Source organism: Ambystoma mexicanum, chromosome 5q, assembly GCF_040938575.1.
Source record: "Ambystoma mexicanum isolate Mex_15411 chromosome 5q, UKY_AmexF1_1, whole genome shotgun sequence".
NCBI classification, from domain to species: Eukaryota; Metazoa; Chordata; class Amphibia; order Caudata; family Ambystomatidae; genus Ambystoma; species Ambystoma mexicanum.
The window spans coordinates 91,711,926-91,732,434 of NC_090933.1; the positions used below are offsets into that span (position 1 = coordinate 91,711,926).

General features: G+C 45.5%; 1 protein-coding gene across 4 annotated transcripts in view; it reads right to left on the reverse strand.

The window, feature by feature from the left end:
* The window catches only part of RBFA (ribosome binding factor A), a 374,647-nt gene that overhangs the window by 196,717 nt on the left and 157,421 nt on the right, over positions 1-20,509 (reverse strand). For all 4 annotated transcript variants that reach the window (XM_069620577.1, XM_069620579.1, XM_069620578.1 and 1 more), the window contains one exon: positions 13,112-13,288. In XM_069620577.1, coding sequence (XP_069476678.1) covers positions 13,112-13,288 — 177 coding nt within the window. The remainder of the gene's footprint in view (positions 1-13,111; positions 13,289-20,509) is intronic.

Sequence of the window (20,509 nt, forward strand, 5' to 3'; positions counted from 1 at the left end):
CGCTGGATTTTTGCAGCAACCTTATCACTGGATACATGCACCTATTGGTGCCTAGGTGTAAGAAAGCAAGTTGTTTTCCCTCGTGTTCGATGCCGGCTGTCTGTATAGAGAGGGTGCAAGCACGGAAACACATCTGCCAACTGGGTGTAGGTGGTGGTGGTGGTATATTACGAGGGGAGTATCCAATGTTGCAAAATTGGGGTTCATGCCACAAAAAATGTTGCTACTGTTCCCCCGCTCCCCGAAGTGCACCATGGAAAATGAATGCTAAACTTGCATACATCCGTTCCTGCCTCCCCATATGGTGACTTGACTCAGTACCTTATCCCTGAAACATTCGGACACAAGTGTGACATGGAGCTGTGTGCTCATGCTCTGCCCTTAGTGGGCCTGCAGTGCAGTCGACGGTCTGGAGTAGGGTCACGAATATTGCACCTGCTGTGCCACCCACGGTGCAGGTCAGGAGCATACAGCCACATTGCTGTACGTGTCCTGCTCCAGGACGCTGTTCTACAGGCAGACAGGCCGAGCAGGAACACAGGGAAACACTGCTGTCCCAAACAAGATGCCAAAAAGAGAAGTCATCAGGACACAGCAGAAAAGTGCTGAACTGGCAGCCACAAACTCCACTCCAGCCAAGCAACAATGCACACCATGCTTGGTTTGGTTTAAATGGTATGCGTCGCCACCTAGCCAGACCGGAAACATTAGGGGCAGCTAGTTCAGCCCCCACATTCCCACTGCTGCACAATGGCCTCCCTTCTGGGCATCTATCACAAACCTTATCATACATGCCCAGAGAAAAAGGTCATGCCACAGTAAGCAGGCAGCAGGTGCCTGCAGGGCCCCTATGGCTGCGGGCCCAGGCCAGCCACACAGACTGCCTATGCCTCAGGGATGCCCTGAGCACACAGCACTGTGTAGTGTCCATGTCCTGCACGGCTCCAGATGGAGCATGGTTCAGAACACCTGGAGGCCATGCAAATAGCAGCAGTGCACGATATAAATCACAATAACAAACACCTGTTTTACTTGGCAGAGGGACACCAAGCAGCCCCCCTGCAACTCCCATGCGGTACGCCACTGGTTACTATTGTAGTAAACTCACATAAAACCATAGATGTAGTTGTCGTCGAAACCCATTGTTTCAATTGGGTTGAAAGAAGTTAGTCGTTAGTGATTGTACCCAAATAAATTTGATTTTGAAGACAAGTTATATATCTATTTGCATTGTAAAACTAGCTAGCCAGATTAACACTCCCATGTGTGCATGTGGTCTTGGACATTAAAATAATTAAACAAGGTTTGATTAAGAATGTGTATTTTTATAGTAAAGAACATATTTGCTGATTGTGAAGAGTAAAAATATGTTATTATTTTTACTGCACAGCTTGAAATTGAAACTGGAAGATGATATTGTTCATTTTTGTGGTATTTGTTCTGGAAAACAAAACCTTCCTTTGGAAATGTGACCACACAATACAGGGTATCTGTCATTTGTCCTTGAATCCCTCGCACTAACTATTTCAAGGACACAATTTGGCAAATAACCACAAAGAAATTATAAGATTCACTTTAATGAAACATAAACGTACAAAAGTGAAGTTTCTATTCACAACAGCTGTCGAACGAGAAGATGCTTCAACTTTATAATGCTAGAATGCAAAAATCAGCAAATTATGTAAGGAAACCTTTGTAGTAAAGTAATATTTATGCAATTGTATGCTTGATAAACGATGAGCTGCAATGATATTCAAGTTGATACAAAGAATGGACATAGTAAACGTACATTTTACTGAAAAATGATTTAATACAAATTTTGATTTATTGTCCAACTTCTATTTCAAATTGGGTACTGAAAAATGTTTTTGCTTTGCCAAATGTACAGTTACATCATTGGGATGTGCGTGTGCCAAGACTACAAATTTCCTGTGGATGGGTTCTTTAACCAGAACTGGAGAATAACCATCACTAACGGAACTGTAATATCCATGTTCTGGAACGATCGTGAGGAACCAATTTGCCGATTTGCACTGCCAGTGATCTGGAGCAACATGCTAACCTTTATGGTATGAAGACGTGCAGATGGCAAAGTGTTGCATTTCGACCTGAATGACCTTTGTTCTCACAAACGGAACGCCATGTGCTTCGATACTAAAAAGATGATGAAACGCAATTGCACCGATTTAACCATGATGAACTTTGACTTCACAATTCAAGTACAGGGATTAAAAGATTGATGAACGCAATCTTAATGATTTGTTGGAATGTGACAGTCGACCTAACCATTGGAACTATGCCTTGTAGTAAACAGCGTTTTCTTATAATCCTTATGTTCACAAAAATGTTCAACGATTCCTTGGATGTATTATTTTAACTTGAATTAAAAAATATAACGACTTGGTAAATTCCCGATTAGTGCAATTTTATTAGAAGTGCTTGTTTTGGGGGCGTGGCTAGGCAGCGCGCCATGTGGCAGCAGCTGCTTTAAGCTCCGTGCTGGGACGCCCGTTCGTGCCATTTGCAGGGACTTAAGTGCCGCGATTCTAGCAATAATGGCAATCGGAAGGTGTGAGAATCCTGTTATATAAAGACTACGGCAGAATTGATCGTGTCCGGCAGCCCTTTTCTTATTGGTCGTAGGGGCTCTGTGATGTCCAAGATGGCGGGCGCTGCAGCCTAACAGGGGGGCGGATGGTGCTGGAGCGCTAGTGCTTTTCCTCACACTGAGGATAAAGTGAAGGACGAGAAAACAGGGAGACCTAGGCATCGGTGTGGCCGAGGTCGGAGGCTGGTGTGGCGCTGTGTGTGTTGACGTTGTGAACCGGTGGCGTGAGGCGGCTATTCGGGGAGGGGCTGGCGAGCCGAGTGTGGTCATGCCTGGCAGGCACGGGCCCCCTCTGAGGCTGGATACTGTGGCAGCGAGATTCCCTGACATTCGGCGGTGAGGCCTGCGACCCCGGTGATCGGGCGAGGAGGAGGCAAAGAACAGCGCCTTAGCGAGCTGGAGGAATACAGCCCCATCACGGGAGGAGCCGATGTGCCGCGGATGCATCAGCAGCAGCAGGTATGCAATGAGGCAGCCTCTGGATACCTCCCTGGCAGTGTTTGGACAGCAGTGTACCCGGCCCTACATGCCCGGCTGCGGAGGCGGTCTCATCTGAGGCTGTACATTAAAGGGCGGCTAAATCAGAAACACGGATCTCTGACGGGCATGTTACACACGGCGGCTGAGATCGTTTTGTGGCTGTCGTGCCCGCCACTGCCACAATAGCACACGCCTCATTGACTGCCGCTATTCTACTACATTTAATGAAACTGTTGAGCGGGTGTAGGGTTGAGGCGCATGTTCAAGTCGTTTGCTGTGGCTGTCATGATTTGAACCCGAAGGAGCAACATCATAGGGTCATATAGTTAACCCAAGAAATTGCACCTTCTACTCTTGAAATTTTTGGCTCGTTCCTCTCCGAGTCTGCACGTGAAGGGGGGGTTCCGCTTTTCTGGGTTTGACTTCTTGGCTTGACCTGGTAATGCCCAACTCAGCGCAAAAACATAAGAGGGGCGGCATTACAGCATATTTGGCATCTGGAGGTTTACGGGAGCAGGCAATGCAGACAATAAAAGCAGCATCCTCCACCAGAAGTGCAATCCTCCATGGAGCCTGCCGTGTCCAAGTAATACTTCGAGGAAGTGAGGAAAACCCTGAAATCGGATATAACGCAGGAAATAAAATTAGAAATAAAATCCTCGAGAGTCTCTCTCGCGCAGTCCATTGCCGTTTTGGACTCTCATCTGAAAGGCTTGGAGGACAGGGTTAATGACTTGGAAAATGTGACCTGCGAACAAGGGCATGATTACAAGGAGCTCTCCAGGAGGGTGCAGAGCATGGAAGACCGACTGGAGGAGGTCTGGACAAAACAGACAGATCAAGAAAATCGAACTAGAAGAAACAACATCCGGTTACGTGGAATACCTAGGCAGATCTCCGACCAGGACCTTCCAGATTACGCGAGGGCTCTCTTCAAGTCCCTTTTAGGGTTAGAAGAGGCAGATGACTTGATTCTGGATAGAACCCATCAAATCTACTCTGCTGTCCAACAAAAGATCTCTTGCCGGACGTTCTCACTAGGGTTATTTTTTCCACCAGAAAGAAAACATCATGGCAGCTGCACGTAAGGCAGAGCCAGTGAAATTCCAGAACTCCACGTTGCTTCTTTTTCAGGATCTCTCCCCCTCTACGCTGGCAGACCACAGGCGACTTCAGGTGGTCACATCTTGGCTTCAACAGAACAAGATCCGCTATCGATGGGGGTTCCTCCCATGCAGGTTATTTTTCGAATATCATAATCAGTCCAATATAATCTGCTCCAAAGCTGAGGCCAAGAAGCTAATGTCTGGAGAGGAAGGGGAAAATGTCGACCCCGGGAAAGTGGACAGCTCGGTAGATGATCGATCACGAAGCCCTACACCAAAGGATGCTAGGAGGAGGCCCAGAGGCTGGCAAAAAGGTAACTGGGGCCTCGACTACAGTGAAAAACGTGACGATCCCACATGACCCACCCTAGCGGGCTTTAGATGGCTCTGCCCCACCTGTTTCACTTGATTTTTGGAGGGTTCACATAAGGTCTCAAGAACGACGGACCCAGACAGGACATGCCTGTTAACGTTGGAGACTTGAATGCCATGGTTCTAGTTTATGCTGGTTTTGCACCTTATGGGAAGGTGTACGCTTGGTTAGGCGCGGGCGGGCGCCAAATATGCGGATAGCGCCCACCTAAGTGTTTCTGAATAAGTTATTGAATACCATTTTGCAAGCTTTCATAACTCACTATTCAATAATGTTGATTTTTGTTTTTTCATTTTGTGTTTTCACTATATTTTCCCCTATATGGGATTCTGATGTTGGGTTTGGCTTAAAAGAAGGTTAGCGTCAGAGGAATTGCTCACATAGTGCCAGTGTCACTGTTGAAACAGTATCACTTTATTTCACGATTTGGACAATCTGGAATGAACTAAGTGCTTCATTGGAGGTAAAGTTGCAAACTCTTAATGATTGGGGAGGAATTGTGGTGCCTCTTGGGCGGAATACAGTGCCCTGTATGAACTGTCAAATGGGTCAAGTTTATGAAGAACTTAAGCGAACATCTGAATGGCTGATCCGAGTGTAATTTGTCTCACCCTTAATGTGCAGGGCCTCAATTCCCCATTAAAGCGGAAAGCTTTATTTCACTGATTGGCGACATACAACCCCACAATATTATTTTTGCAGGAAACCCATTTATTGTCCACTGATGAATTTCGTTTGAATGATAAACTCTACCCTGTAAAATTCTGTGCTTCCTCAGGGGTGAAAGGATGTGGTGTGGCCATCCTGGTTCTAAAAGGGACACCATTAAAGGTTCATACGACCCTGCAAGATGGAAGGGGGAGGTATGTTCTTGTAGTGGCCATGCTATATGGGAATAAGGTAACCCTGTTATCGCTATACGCACCTAATGTTCATCTGGACTTGTTTTTTGCCTCTGTATCCAAAACATTATATGAGCAGGCTGAGGGAGATCTCATAATTGGTGGAGATTTTAACGCAGTGATTAACCCACTGGAGGATAAATACCTCCCCCCGACCTCAGCCGACAAGAAAAACTTTGTGGCACTCACTTCCCTCCTTCGAGAACACCCGTTGATAGAGGCTTGGCGCTTCTTCCACCAAGGGGAGCGAGATTACACTTTTCTCTGCAGTGCACAGGGGGTTTTCTAGGTTGGATATGTTCTTCCATTCAGATACTTTTATCCCTCACACCATGGGCATAGAGATCCTCCCGAAAGCCTGATCTAACCATGCTCAGTGCTGGTGACCATGTCTCCATTTAACGCAAACCCAGAACCCCCCTAACCCCCCGTGCCTGGCGCCTGAATAAGTTCATCCTGGGAGACCCTCAGGCCTGCTCTTGCATTTCAGATTGCATAACTATAGATAACAACACCGGGGAGTTACATTATGCGGTGGTTTGGGACGCGGCATAGGCTGTCATTAGGGGTCAAGTCATTACCCAAGCAATAGAAAGAAGGAAAGTTCAGAGGCAAGTCCAAGTTCAACTGGAATTGAAGCTTCAAGTGACAAAGGAGGTGCATAGGAAAAGGGCTTCTCAGCGAGCCCTTAGGGAGGTTCGTATGGCGCAAAAAGCATTCTAAGCCCACCACATGGGCTGGGCAGCCTACGGAATTATGCGCACTAAACAGTACTACTACTCTAAAGGGAATAAATCGAATCGGTTGCTTGCAGCTAAGCTTAAGCAACAAGCAAAGCGTAACCACATAGATTCTCTAAAAGAGGCAGATGGGAGGCAAGTTTTTACTGAATCTGGGAAGCACCGGATTATAGAAAGGTTTTTTAGAAGCCATTCAACCCCTCATTTGTCAGACCCACAGCTGGCCAGGGACTTTATTCGGAAAGCAGATCTCCCACAGATAACTGCAGAACTCTGAGCGTTTGGAGGACCCGATAACTGTGGAAGAGACGGAGGCAGCAATTTGTTCCCTTCCGTTAGGCAAAGCTCCGGGGCCAGATGGCTTTACCAACAAATTCTATAAAACCTTCCGGGCAGTGTTAACCCCTCATTTAACGAAACTTTTTAATTCTGTGTGGAAGGCAGGTGTAGTAGCTAAATCAATGGTGGAGTCAGCCACAACGTTGTTGTTGAAACCCGGGAAGGACCCCACGGATTGCGCCTCTTACAGGCCAATCGCGTTGTTAAATATAGATTTAAATTGTTGGGGAAAATAATAGCAGGTCGCCTAGGTGCGATTCTTCCGTCCCTGTTAACTAACGACCAAACAGGGTTCATATGTAAATCGGTCAACGTATGACAATGTTCGTCGTGCTATAAACTTAATTGCTCTTGCCCCGAAGATTCCAGGGAGGTTGTCCTTGTTGTCCCTGGACGCCCATAGGGCATTTGACAGTATGTCCTGGGGATACCTAGAAATGGTATTGGAAGGGTTCATCTTCGATACGGGGTTTTCTAAATTAATACTCTCAAATTTTCAAATTCCTTCGACCAAAGTCAAGGTAAATAAAAACTGGACCCAGTTAATTATGTTAGCCAAGGTCACTAGGCAAGGCTGCCCTCTGTCACCCTTAGTTTTTGCTCTGGCGATGGAGCCTTTGGCCCACCCAGATATCCTAGACTTTGAGTTGACGGGACAATGCCATAAAGTAGCTCTATATGCGGATGACTCGACTTACTTTGCTTTTTGAATGATGCCCCTCGCTCACTTCCTTCCCTCTTGGACCTCCTAACGAGGTTTGCCTCGATTTCTGGCTTCAAAGTGAACCCAGCTAAATCGGTAGGAATGGTCCTAACTGAAGATCCCTGTAGATTAAAAGAAATACAAGTGACATCACATATTCCTTGGTCCTCAACGGAGATTCCGTATCTGGAAGTAAAACTGACTCCAAAATATGCTGTCCTCTACAGGGCGAATAATCCCCCCTTATTTAAAGAGGCAAGAGAATGGTTACAACGGTGGGATTCTCAGGAGATTGGATGGTTAGGTCGTATTAACGCGATTAAGATGACGCTTCTCCCGAGGTTGCTGTACGTGTTCCATTCCTTACCAATTCCCATCCCTGAATTTGAGCTAATAAATATTCAAAAAGAGATATATCGGTTCATTTGGAAAAAGAAAAAAACGCGAATTTCTGGTAAGCTTTTAACAAGAGGGAGAATGTTGGGCGGTCTGGGCCTTCCCTCGATATCACGATATTATAGAGCAGCTCAAGTGGCGGTAAGGCTCTCTTGGGGAGATCTGCCAGAACCCCCCCAAATGGTTGGGGATTGAACACGTTGTAGCTCCATTCCCTCTGGCTCACTTTCCATTTCTCCCGAAAGGAGCTCGGAGTCACAGAGGGAGTTGTTGCCAACCACACTTCAGAGCTGGGACAAAGCGTGCTCACAGAGAGGTATCCCACTGGGACTGGGCCCACTGTCCCCATCACTCAAAACTCGGCGTTCACTCCAGGGCTTGCGGCCAAAGCATACCGAACTTGGAGTCAAAACAAGCCCTTACGATTGAGAGATTTATATGTCAATCAGCAACCCCTAACTTTCCAGGAATGTAAAGAAATATTTGTACTCCCATTCATTTATTTATTCAGATTTGTAGAGCACACGTCAGCTCGGGGGCATCGTGGTGCTTGTTACAGACATATCTTAGTTACATAAAATACATTATTTACATAAAATACATTATATACAGGGGCAAAATATAACATTTGTACAAATTTACAATGAAGTATATTTACATAGGTTTGCGAGTGTCACATATTATTGTGCAAGGAAAGAGGTCTTCAGTTTCCTACGAAAAATCGGGAGTGAGTTCTCCGCTCAAATGTCTGCAGGAAGAGAGTGCCAGGTCTTGGCGGCAATGTGGGGGAAGCTTAGGCCACAGGCTTTGGCTTTTTTGATGCGTGGGATGTAGAGTAAGTTGGTGTATTGCGTCCTTGTGGGACCGGAGGAGGAGGGTTTGGAGATGGTCTCTGATAGATAAGACGGGGCGGTGAGAGAGAGGCATTTGTGTGTGAGGGTGAGGATTTTGAGTGTGATCCGCTCTTTGACCGGGAGCCACTGGGCTGAGTGTCTGGCATGGGAGATATGCTCTCTTCTGGGGATGCTAAGAGCGGCCGGAGAGCATTGTTCTGTGTGACTTGAAGTCCGTTTAGGTTTTTTGCTGATGTGCCTGCTAGGAGGGCATTGCAGTAGTCCAATTTGGCTCCAATGGTTGCTCTAGCTATAGAGAGGTAGTTGGGTTTAGAGAGGTATGGCTGGATGGCGTTTATGAGTTTGGTGGTATGCGCAGATGAGGAGGTGATTGCGCTGACTTGTCTGGTCATAGATAGTCAGGAGTCTAGGTATACGTCTTTACAGCTGTGGATACGAGGATGATGGAGTTGTCAATGGAGAAGTTGGCGTACAGTTTGTCCAGTTTGTCTAGGCTGCTCTGTTGACCTAGTATCATGATTTCAGTTTTGTCTCCATTGAGGCAGAGGCCATTAACTGCCATCCAGGCCTGGATGATGGAGTAGATTGTGTGGAGTGCCTTGGCGTCTTCGTGGTCTGATCCTGAGAGGGGTAGAAGTACTTGTGTGTCGTCCGCGTAGTTCGTGTACGTGATACCGTATGAGTCGAGTTTGTCAAAAAGAGGCTTAGTGAACAAGTTGTAAAGTGTGGGTGCAGTGCAGGATCCTTGAGGGACCCCGCAGTGGATTGTAGCGGGAGTGGCGTTGGCAATGTCCGAGAAGTCTTTCATGGCTCTTCCCTCTAGGAAGGAGGTGACCCAGAGAGCTGATTCTTTAGAGAAGTTGGCTGAGCGTGTAAGGTGTGAGGTGAGTGTCTTGTGGTCAACCAGATCAACCACTCCCAGATGCAAAACGTTTTCGATATATACAATTGCGGCATTGGCTAACTAATAGGGGTATCCGTCAAGCGGCTGGGAGGGCTCCATTGGGCATAGAACTTAAAATCCTTGAGGGCCAGCAATCACATAGAATATCCCTATGCTACCAGCTATTAGAGAAAGCCTCAGTGGAGGAGAGACTCCCTTACATGAAAGCTTGGGAGAGGAAATTGGGGCTGGAAATTTCAGATGAGTCTTGGCAACGGATCTGGCATAGACTCAGACCAGCTCCCGTTGTGCATTGGTAAAAGAAAACACCATCAAAGTCTGCTTTAGGTGGTATTTCCCTCCAAGCAGATTCCACTCAATCAATCCAGAGTATCCGGACACATGTTGGCACGGATGTGGGGAACGAGGAGATATGGCTCACACATGGTGGCATTGTCCGGTTATCCAAACATATTGGCTAGAGGTGAGGTCAAGAATTAAAGAAGTTACGGGATCTCTGCTTCCTATGGACCCAAGAGTGCTCTTACTGGGGGATGTATCAGAAAATGGGGCTTTTCCCATGTCAGGGCATAAAGCAATCTTGATCTCACACTTACTCACTGCTGCCCGTATCACTAGAGCCCGGTTTTGGAAAATGATAGAAGGCCCACAGACAGCATATTCGTGGATAAAAATATGGGAACTGTTGGGGCTGGAAAAACTCACTGCCATATTAGAAGGAAAGCTCTTGAGATTCCGGAAAATTTGGCGCCCTTTTCTAGAGTATGTTTCTTATATATGAACTCTTACTATGAGATGCTGACCTAACGAACTTAAGTTCTGCAAACCTGATTTTTCTTTTCCCTTCTCTTTCCTCTCCTCTTCCTCTCCTTTTTCTCCCTCCCCTATAACCCCCCTGTTAATCAACTGAGGACGTATGATCAATTTAACGGTTTGATCCAAGTATTGTTATTTAAAGCCAATACGTGTTAGAATATGGATGAATTGTTGGGGTGGGGGAGAGGGGTTTAAGAATAATGAAAAATCAACTGTTCTGTATTATCGTCAGTTATGCATTTACATGTTTAAAATCAATAGAAACACTTTTTTTTAAAAAGTGCATGTTTTTTTCTTTTTGGGAAAAGAAAATACACGTTTATGCTGAGTGTGTGTGTTGATCCTCCTGGTTTTGTGTTGGGTAAGGTGATGACGTAGGTGATGACAGTACGTTTGGCTACGTTGTGCACCCTCATGAGAAGAGGTGTACCATATCGGTTTGACATGTTGCTGTCAACTTGAAGGACGGGTGATTTGATGTACTGGCGCGAGGGCACTTGAACCTAGGGCAATGGATCAATGGAAAAGATGACCGTTTCCAAGCTGTGAGTTTTGTATGTGTAAATGTGAGAAAAACAAAATGGTAAGATGGATTGGATTTATTTTTCGGATCGATCGATGTATGCTCAAAAATATATTCCTGATAACTTGGGGCAATAAAATTCCTGCACGAACTTCCCCTTTAAACAAGGAAGTAGGGAAAAACAATACTGGCGAAGCCTCGGACATCTGAGATGCTTTCCAATAAGCAAGCAGTGGCAACCAATTACGACTCCTGAAAACACAGAAAGTTCACCTTTCAGAAAATTGCCATGCCAGAAACATACAAAATAAGGGCAGAACGACATGTCGCAAAGGTGAATGTCTATTTATGCAGTTGTCATCAACCACTATACTTAACTAGAGTTTTCGTCTACTTCATAATACTGAAGAGAAATCTATGAGCTGTGAGGAATCTGAGGATGACGTCCCTTCTCTCCTAGGGGGAAATCTTTCCCAAGAGGCCAGAGCAGTGTGTCAACAGTACACTAGTCGCCCTGGGGGTGGTGCACTGAGGGAGGATCACATGGGGAAGCAATTCCCCTGTGGGATTGGGGATGACCATCCCAAGAGAACAAAGTATCACCCTGCTTTAATATATTCAACCCCATCTCCAACTCTAAATCCTCCTTCCCCCCTCCCTGGACAGAGCCAATGTGTTTTGTTGTCAAGACACCCAACCTAACCTACACGACAACACTGAAAAAACAAAGTAAAATGTATCATACATGTAGCTTTAAGGCTGGTACTGTGAACAAGATGGCTGGGAGTCCAGGGACCACTTGCGAGAAGCAGAGCATGCTTCGTAATGTCATTAGCTTCGTAATGTCAATGATTGGCCCAAAGTAGTACATCAATCCCACGTGGGAGTTTGAAAGCAACTCAAGAGCAGCTGAGAAGAGAGCGAGAAAGAGACAGAGACAGAGAACCGTCCTCTGAAGAGGAACAGCGGGAACCGTACAAGGGAGCAGCTGACGCGAGCCACAAGTCCATCACAAGAGGACTACTCTGGTTGCTGCCGGGTGAAACCTTTCTGCCTCCAAGGGTCCGCGAAGCAAGGAAGAGAGAGAACATGCAGCTGGGAAAAGGCATCAGACTGCCGAGCCGCTGCAGACCCTGCTGTACACCCAAACACTTCTGGCACCTTCAGAAGGGACACAGCTGCCCGAGAACCGCAGGTACCTCCGAGAAGGAAGCAAACAGGTACATGGATTGCCCAGCAGCTGTTAGAGGTCTGGTGGAAGCAACAGGGTGAGCTCAGGAATTGGAAAGAGGGGGGGTCTGTGACCCTGAAGCAAATGAGAGTTGTATACTTGGCAGGAGAGTGAACCCAGCGGACACATGCAACAGTGAGTAGTCTGGGACCCGCACCCATATGAGAAACCAAAGTGAAGAGGGTCCGGGACCCTGTGAGAGGAAAGAAAAAGGAGACAGCCCGGGAGAGAACACTTGCTTGGCAGGAGAGTGAACCAAGCCGTGTAAAGTATTACATGTCTTGGAATCGCACGCACATGAGAGGTTGAGAATAAGAGGGTCAAGAACCCCGGAGCTGACAAAAGGAATCCTACGCTTGGAAGCAGACTGTGTCAAGTGGATAGGCTGAAGTAGTATGAACCCAAGACGCATTCCCTCCTGGATTTGTTAGTGACATATCAAAAGCAGAAAAGGGTTCAGAAGCTGAAAGGAACAGAAGTAAGATAAGAAGCAGATTACGGGAAAGGAACAGAAGCCTAACATTGGAATCCTACGCTTGGTAGCAGAGTCCTCCAAGCTGGTAGGATAAGGAACAGTGAAGTCAAGAAGCAGTTCCTTATGAATTAGTGAATTAAGGTAAGAAGTAATCTAGGGGAAAGGAGCACAACCCAGCGAAACTCGGCTTCTGTTGGTTGAAAACACAAAGGAAACATTTTACTTTGAGAAGAAAACATCCTTGCACTGTTGTGTTATTAGTGTTGCGGACAGAAGTGGGTTTTAGGACACGACAGTGATGGACCTTTTAGTTTTGGACTTCCTGACAATTTCACTAGTTTTCCTTTGAAGTAGAGAAACCCCTCATAGCTTTAGGGATAGAGAGGCATTTTTCCAACCCTCTTAATTAATAAAAGTATATATCCAAAAACATGTCACCATTGTGCCTGAGCCTTACTTCTGCACCCTTAAAGAGCCAAAACCCCAAAAGAAAATATAGGCACTGGAGAGGAAATTAAAAAAAGACTGCATCACAACAAATCCCTCAATATTCAATAAAGCAGCAAAACGATGGGGGAATAGTGGTGAATTTGCCAACTTAAAAATGTACTATACAATGCATGAAAAGCAGCAAAACAAACAGAAGTCATTTGCAACCTACTTTGGTCACCTCTACACGGAGGTCATGGATCTCGTGGCTGACTTCACATGTGTTCATCAGATCAGTCACAGCTTTGTACAACACGGCATTGAGAGCTCTCAAACGAATGCTGTCTTCCTTCCTAGTCTTCGTTTGAGAGGTCTTCAGCGAGCTAAGAAAGCTGGGTGGCTTGTTCATCTGCAACAAAAGCAAAATTGATCTTTGTGTACTTTACAAGAGAATCTAAATAGTGATAGTAATGATAATTGAAATAAAATAATGGATCCTTGCATTCATATCTGGAAACAAACGCACATTCATATTAAAATAATGCTGTAACAGTGTAGATGCTACTTGGCCTCAGGCAGGGCACAAGCACTAAAAAAGATATTTTATGCCCCCCCCCCCCCCAACATCAACAGGGAGTGACGTTCAACATAAATTAAAACATCAATGTGAAATATTAAAATTTCATATTGAAAGAAAGCCCACAGGATGAATGAATGTTTGCCTCTCAATATCAACACACAAAATATAAGTTAAGGATATTTTCTTATAAGTGTTACCAAACTATTCTCTGGAAAACAGTTCCCAGTAAGGGAGAGTTTTTCTACAGTTGCTGGTATCCTCTCCTCTGATCGTAGGGTCTACTGTTAGAAGTGTTTGAGGTGGCAATCTGGAGACCGTGGTTTGAATTCCCAGGATCACATGACTCTGGTCTCCGTGATAATTGTTGAAATACGAACAGAGTAAATTAACTTCTTTTTACTTCTGACCTCAAAATACATAGGAGCTCATTTTGCTCCAGGGCAGAAGTTGGTGGCAGGAACTGGTTTTGTGTAGACCTACACGTAGGTGTCTCCCTGCTGTCAAATATTGGTCTTTCGCACAGCAGAGTGCAAATGTGCAGGGCAAAAGGCAGTGTAAATGCGTGTACACCGCCCTTTTCCCTGCACATTTGCACTCTGCCATGCAAATGAGTACACGCTGCCAACCATGCTCGTATGGTAGTCAGCGTTTACAATTACAATTAAATGCAAGCATGGCATGCAGTGTTTACGATGGATCTCTAAGGCGCATAAATCCAGCATGCTCCCTAGGGAGACACAAACGTGCGCCGGCATAAAAAAAAGGCATAAAAAAATTAGCTCCATTGAGGGGAAGGGGGGTGGCATCCGCCTGCGTGTAACAACCTGCTTCGAGATGATCAAAGCTTTTACCGTGATCCGATGACTTTATTTGGACTAGACACATTTAGAAACTGGCTCTATTGATGTCAAAACATTTGGCGAAGTCCGACCATTATACACTGTAAACAGCCGGTCGGAGAGAGTGTGCCCCGACTGTGGTCATCTGGCTGGGAGCACAGCTCAACTGAGCGCACAATAAAAGGGAAGACTCAAGATCAAATGTGAACACTGAGCAAGCAGATAACAGGAGTTGCTTGGCTGGTATCCAGTTGGACAGCGTGCCATTGTGCGGCAAAGGCTGTGCAGAGACTTTCCTCTCAAACGCCTCCAATAAGCAAGAGAAGGAGAAAAGAGCTTGCCAATTCCATGGAGAGCAGGTGGAAAGAGACACTGAAAACAGATAGGAGCAAGCAGCACGAGTCAGAAGCCTCCGCCAGTTACCATGAGTGAGGAAATTATAAAATGGGGGCCTCACCAATAAGTATTGACCAACTACTAAAAATGTTTGAGAGCTACCTCAACCCAGCAGCTAGAAAATTCTTGGGTGAGGGTTTCAAAGATGGTTTTCAGATCTCATTCAGAGGCTGCCGTCTCTTACAGTTGTGTGCAGGACGCTGTTGACCTACTAAAACTGTTAGGTAGACATGCTTTCATGGCAAAAGCCGACATTAAGTCAGCATTCAGGCTGCTGCCCGTGCACAAGAGCACCTACCAGTGGCTGTGTTTCCACTTTGACAACAAATTCTACTTTGATAAATGCCTCCCCATGGGCTGCGCCATTGTGTGGGCCTACTTTGAACAGTTCTGTTCATTCCTACAATGGGCACTCCAACAGGCCATGCCCAGAGCCAGAATGGTACACTATCTGGATGACTTCTTCACTGGCCCAGCAGGGTCTCCCCTATGCAGCTCATCCATCAAAAAATGTAGTGAAACCATGTAGGCATTAGGGAACCCACTACCACCCTGTCATTCCTAGGAATCGAGATCGACTCTTCCAAGGGGGAATGCCGCTTACCCAAAGATAAAATAGGACACCTTTTAAAAACAATAAGGTTGATAACAGGCAGGGACAAGGCGATCCTGCGGGAAATACAACACCCTTGCTGGGAAACTCAATTTTGCTACCAGAATCATGCCCCAAGGCCAGGTCTTCCACAGAAGCCTGGAACTAAAACTGAGGGGGGTTACAAAGCCACACCACCACATCAGATTGGGCAAGGAAATAACACAAGACCTTGTGGGAATCATTTCTGAAAAATTTCAATGGTCAGGTGATATGGCGCAAGCCATGAATGAGGCAGACAAAAGGTCCTTGTTCACAGATGCAGCTGGCAGCAGGGGCTTGGGACATGTTTTGTTAACAAGTGGTGCGCTGGCCACGGGCCTCCCTGCTGGCATAAGCGGGGCTGGACCAGGAACATCAGACTGCTAGAGATATTCCCCATATGGCTTGCACTCTATTTATGGGGGGGACCTGTTGGCCAATACAGAACTGGTCACATAGTCAGACAACATGGCTGTCGTACACGTTTTAAACAAGGGCTCTGCATCCTGCCCTCTGGTACTAAAAGTGTTGAGAGAAATGACAAAAGTCAGCCTGAAAAACATTCTAATAATTGGACGGCACATTGCAGGCAAAGATAACAAGGCCGCTGACGCTCTGTCCTGTTTTCAGTTCTCCACTTTCAGGGCCTAATACCCACAGGCAGAAGCCATGAGGACAGCAGTTCTAGAGGTGGTTTGGGCCATCATGGAAATAACCAGGTCAGCCCCCGCCAGCCATCCAGTCACAGCCCTCCCATGAGATGCCCTCTTCCAGCTCGACCCCGCCCCCAGGGCCAGGGCAAGTGGGGTGGGAGGGGGGGGGAAGGTGCCCTTCCCAGCACCACACTCAACAGGTGAGCCAAAAAAAAGGTGTCTTAGGGGAATTGGCCAAAAAGGCGCTCGCACAGAAAACAGCCAAAATGTACAACAAGTGCTTGACGGATTTTGGAAACATCACAAAAGTCACCAACATCAGGGACATCCAGGAGAGACATGTCAATGACTTTATGAGTGGGCTTTCAAACAGAGCAAAAAGAAGGCATGGGCTTCATCCCATCTGGCAGCAGTATCATACTACACTAGATTAGCAGGGACACCCGACCCCACCCACGGCGCGCTAACCAGATATGCACTCAAGGGTTGGTCCAAACTGGAAGGGGTCAAGACAGACACAAGGCACCCCCTCAATTTTGCAAAATCAAAAATCCTGCTGGACACCCTCCCTGCAGTATGCAATAATGCCTACGAGACCACCCTATTTAGAGCAGCCTTCACACTCAATTACTTTGGGGGTTTTAGGATTAGCGAGATAGCCTCCAAAAACAGAGGATCAGAGGAAGGGCTGGATGTAGGTGACATCCACCTGGGGAAGGATTCGATGCTGTAAAACTCAATAGATCCAAAACTGACCAACTAGGAAAAGGGAGGATCATCAACCTTTACTGCATTGAGGAAACCGAATACTGCCCCATCTGCACCAAAGTGCTTTTCTGAGCAAACGCCCCGGCCGGAGGGGGGGAGGAGGGGCAATTGTTCACACACAAAAATGGGTATACCCTCAGTAGATTTCAGGTGAGGTTTGTACTCAAGAAGACAATAATAGCTATAGGGTGGAATCCTACTGAGTTTGGATCCCACTCCTTTAGGATAGCAGCAGCCACTTCAGTCTGGATGGGGGAGTTGCAAGAAAGAGCCATAAAGGGCATTGGGGGCTGGAAATCTGGGTTTTACAAAAGATACATCAGGAAAGACTTGATCCAACAGTCTTTCCCCCGTGCCCCCCTTTCCTTCGTGATCACGGGCAACCTCCCGTCTCAGACGCATGGATCGTGGGCCACTCTTTCATCACCAGGACCAGCAGATGGCTGGAGGAAACCCTGGTCGGCATGCATTTTTTTAATTAGATTTTTTATTTATTTCATTTAATTGAATCAATCAATTTTTACCAAAAAAAAGGAAGAAAAGCATCCTTGACTTTGATGTTCGTTGTTGCCATTCCAAGTTAGTGATGCTGAACCATAATAATAATATTGGAAAATTATAAAAATTATGGAGTTACTCCTCCATTCCGATCAATTTAGTTACAAGTCTCTATTCTAAGTCAATCCAGGTTCCCACTCCAATGCTGGGATGATTAAGTTCATCATGGAAACTACTGCAATCACAGTTTTTGTCTTTTCTGCGCAAATAAGAGTCTTCCAAGGGGATTCTCTGCTTATAGATGGAAAGTTCATTGTTAAGGGTGCCAAATATTTAGTTCTTTCGGGAATCCATTTTGGGCACGTTAGTAGAAGGTGTTTGATCGACTCAGTATCTTCAGTCTGTGGACAAAATCGACAGACTCCTGAATCTGAAATTCCTTGCATGCAGTTTACTTTGTTTGTTTTGAGCAAGTTCAATCTCATTCGAAGGAATGTGTCTCGGAAAGATCTGTCCGGAAATCTCTTCAAGTACCCTCTACGATGATTCAGTTTTATTTCGATTAGGAGGTAGATCTTTTGCCAGTGTACTTTTAGAGGCCTCTTCGGATGTTCAAATCCAATCCAGCTCGAGTAGTTTTCTTTTTACTCTCAAAGGGTTTGCTACTAGTTCTTCCTCTGAGCTGTCTATTTCTGTCAGAGTTGCCTTTCTGTTTGACACCCAGGTATTCAGTACCTCATTTTTGCTGGTTTGCATTTTGCCGTAGAGGATCTTGAAGATTGGTGCGCTGAATGGTGAGATTGTTTTCCTATAGAGACTCAAAGCATTCCATTCCACGATTGAGGCAAGGGACGATAACCCAAGCTCATTTCTGATCCTTGTTGTACTTGCAGAGTTTGGAAGCTTTAGTATTTTTCTCCAAAATAGACCTTCTAGAGTAGGCCATAGTTTTATCGGCATGTGAAACGTGCCTTCTGCACCGTAGGTTAAGATGGGGATGACGTGGTTTCTGTAAAAATTCACTATGGCAACCATAGAGAACTGACCGAACTTGGTATCCAACAGGCATCCTTGAGCTGCTAGGATCTTTGCTTTTGAAGTCAATAGCTCTTGAGCATGGGCTTCGACTGTACTGGTGTTGAACTAGACACCCAAGTATTTAATGGAATCCACTTCTTCAATCTTTTTTCCATTCACATACCAATTTGGACAGTACAACTTCTTTTTGGCTCCCTGTAGACAGATTTTGGTTTTGTCTTCATTCAGTTCTAGAGCGTTTTGAAGTAGATAACGTTGTAAGCTGACCAATTGTCTTTGTAAGCCGATAGGGGTCTGGTCAATCATGATCAGTTCATCCGCGTAAAGTAGTTTGTTGATCTTGGTTTTCCCGATTGTTGGTGGCAATGTTCGCAATAGAGGTTCATGATCCTTGATGTCAGTGATGAAGAAATTGTAAATTGAAGGGGCCAAAGGACAACCCTGTTTGACTCCTCTAGAAGTGGGGATTGGATGACTTTGTAAACCCTCTCTATTGAGACGAACAGTTACTGAAGTGTTGGAGTGTAATTGAATCAGTGGGTCAAGAATTCCATCCGGGCAGTCTCGGTCTCGTAACTTTTTCCACAGATGGTTGCGATCTACTCTGTCGAATGCCTGAACAAGGTCGACAAAACAATGTAGATCCTTGTCCCTGACTGATAGATTTGGGCCTTTAGGATGTTCAGCAGTGCGATGTTTGCAGATGTGCCAATATTCTTGATAAACCCTGTTTGAAATGGGTCATACCAACCATACGTGGTTGTCCATTTGTTGAATTTTGCCAGTAGGAAAGTTCCAAAGATTTTCCCTACGACGTCGAACAGTGCAATAGGTCGGTAATTTTTAGGGTCGTCTCTTTGGCCACGTTTATAAATTGGCACAATGGTTGCTGTCTTCCAAGATCGTGGAAGTTGTCGAGTTTTGCAGATCAAGTCCAGCACTTCTTTAATGAAGCGAGCCCATTCCTGGGGATGTTCCATTAGCATGGCGTTAGTTAACCCATCTAGTCTTGGGGCTCTCAAGGGGTTTAGCCTTTTGATTTTGAGCTCAATATCTTCTAGGGATTGTTCTAGATCTCAGGTTGCTTCGGATGTCGTTGAAAGATACAGCATGATGTTATCTCGACCTCTGAACAGAGTCAGAAAGTGTTGTTTCCATGTTTCTTCTGAAACTGGGTTTTGTTGGGTGTCGAGCGGAATGTCCTCACTCTGTTTAATGAGTTGTCAGAAGTATCTTGAGTTCTTGTTGATTAAAGCCTTTAACATCTGTTCTGCGTCGTTTTGTAGGAGGAGTCATCTGTGGCAGCTTATCCAGTTTTTGTAGGCTTTTTTGGCAACTCTTGCTTGTTCTCTCAGACGTGAGCAGTTCCTTTTTGAAGCAATTCTTGTAAACTGTCGGAGAGCTCTTTTCTCCACAAGAGCTGCATCATAACTGTGTTTTGGAGTTTTATGACCCAGTTTAGAGCCCGGTTTTTGTGTCATGAGTTTTTCCAGAAGTGGTTGGAAGTCAACTTGTAAGACAGTATTTGGGCCTTTGTCACTTTTTGTTGCCTTGATGTAATTGTTCCATAGGCAGTTGATTTCCTGGGGTTTTAGTCTAAGTCTATTCCCTCTGTTGTTCGATTCAAATGCTAGTTTCATTTGTTGAGGTCGACTTTCAGATCAGTTTGCAAAAGATGTAGTTGTTAGGTTATGATTGCTATTTTGAGTTCGAATAATTTTGTGAGTCAGGACCTTTCTCCCTAGGTTGCTCGAGATGAAGATATGATCTAAATTGGCTGCCTGATCACCCCTTTGCCAGGTTGGAAACGACGGTCTGGTTCTTGGGTGAATCGATTCTGCAGACACAATATCTCTTGGTGACATTGTTGATGACCAAATAGTACCTCTTATCTCTCGGTGATCCTTCTTAACGGACTGGTTCATAAATCGCGTTCAGATCGCCACAGATAATAAATTGTGGTACATCAAATTTTACTTGAGCCTCGTGGATTATCGAGGTCACTTTCTTGATAAAGTCGGTATTTGAGATTTGGTCAGGATTCCAATAGCAGTTGATAATTATCCGCATGTTAGTATTTGGTTCCTGAGTAGATGAGGAAAGATATATTCAGCTTGTTAACATGACAAGAAAGAAAAGTTCAGCAACCAGCATCTTTAGGATAGAGATCCCTGAGCCAGCTTTTACTGCGGTTAGTAACCCTGGCGCTAGGCGGCCTTTATCG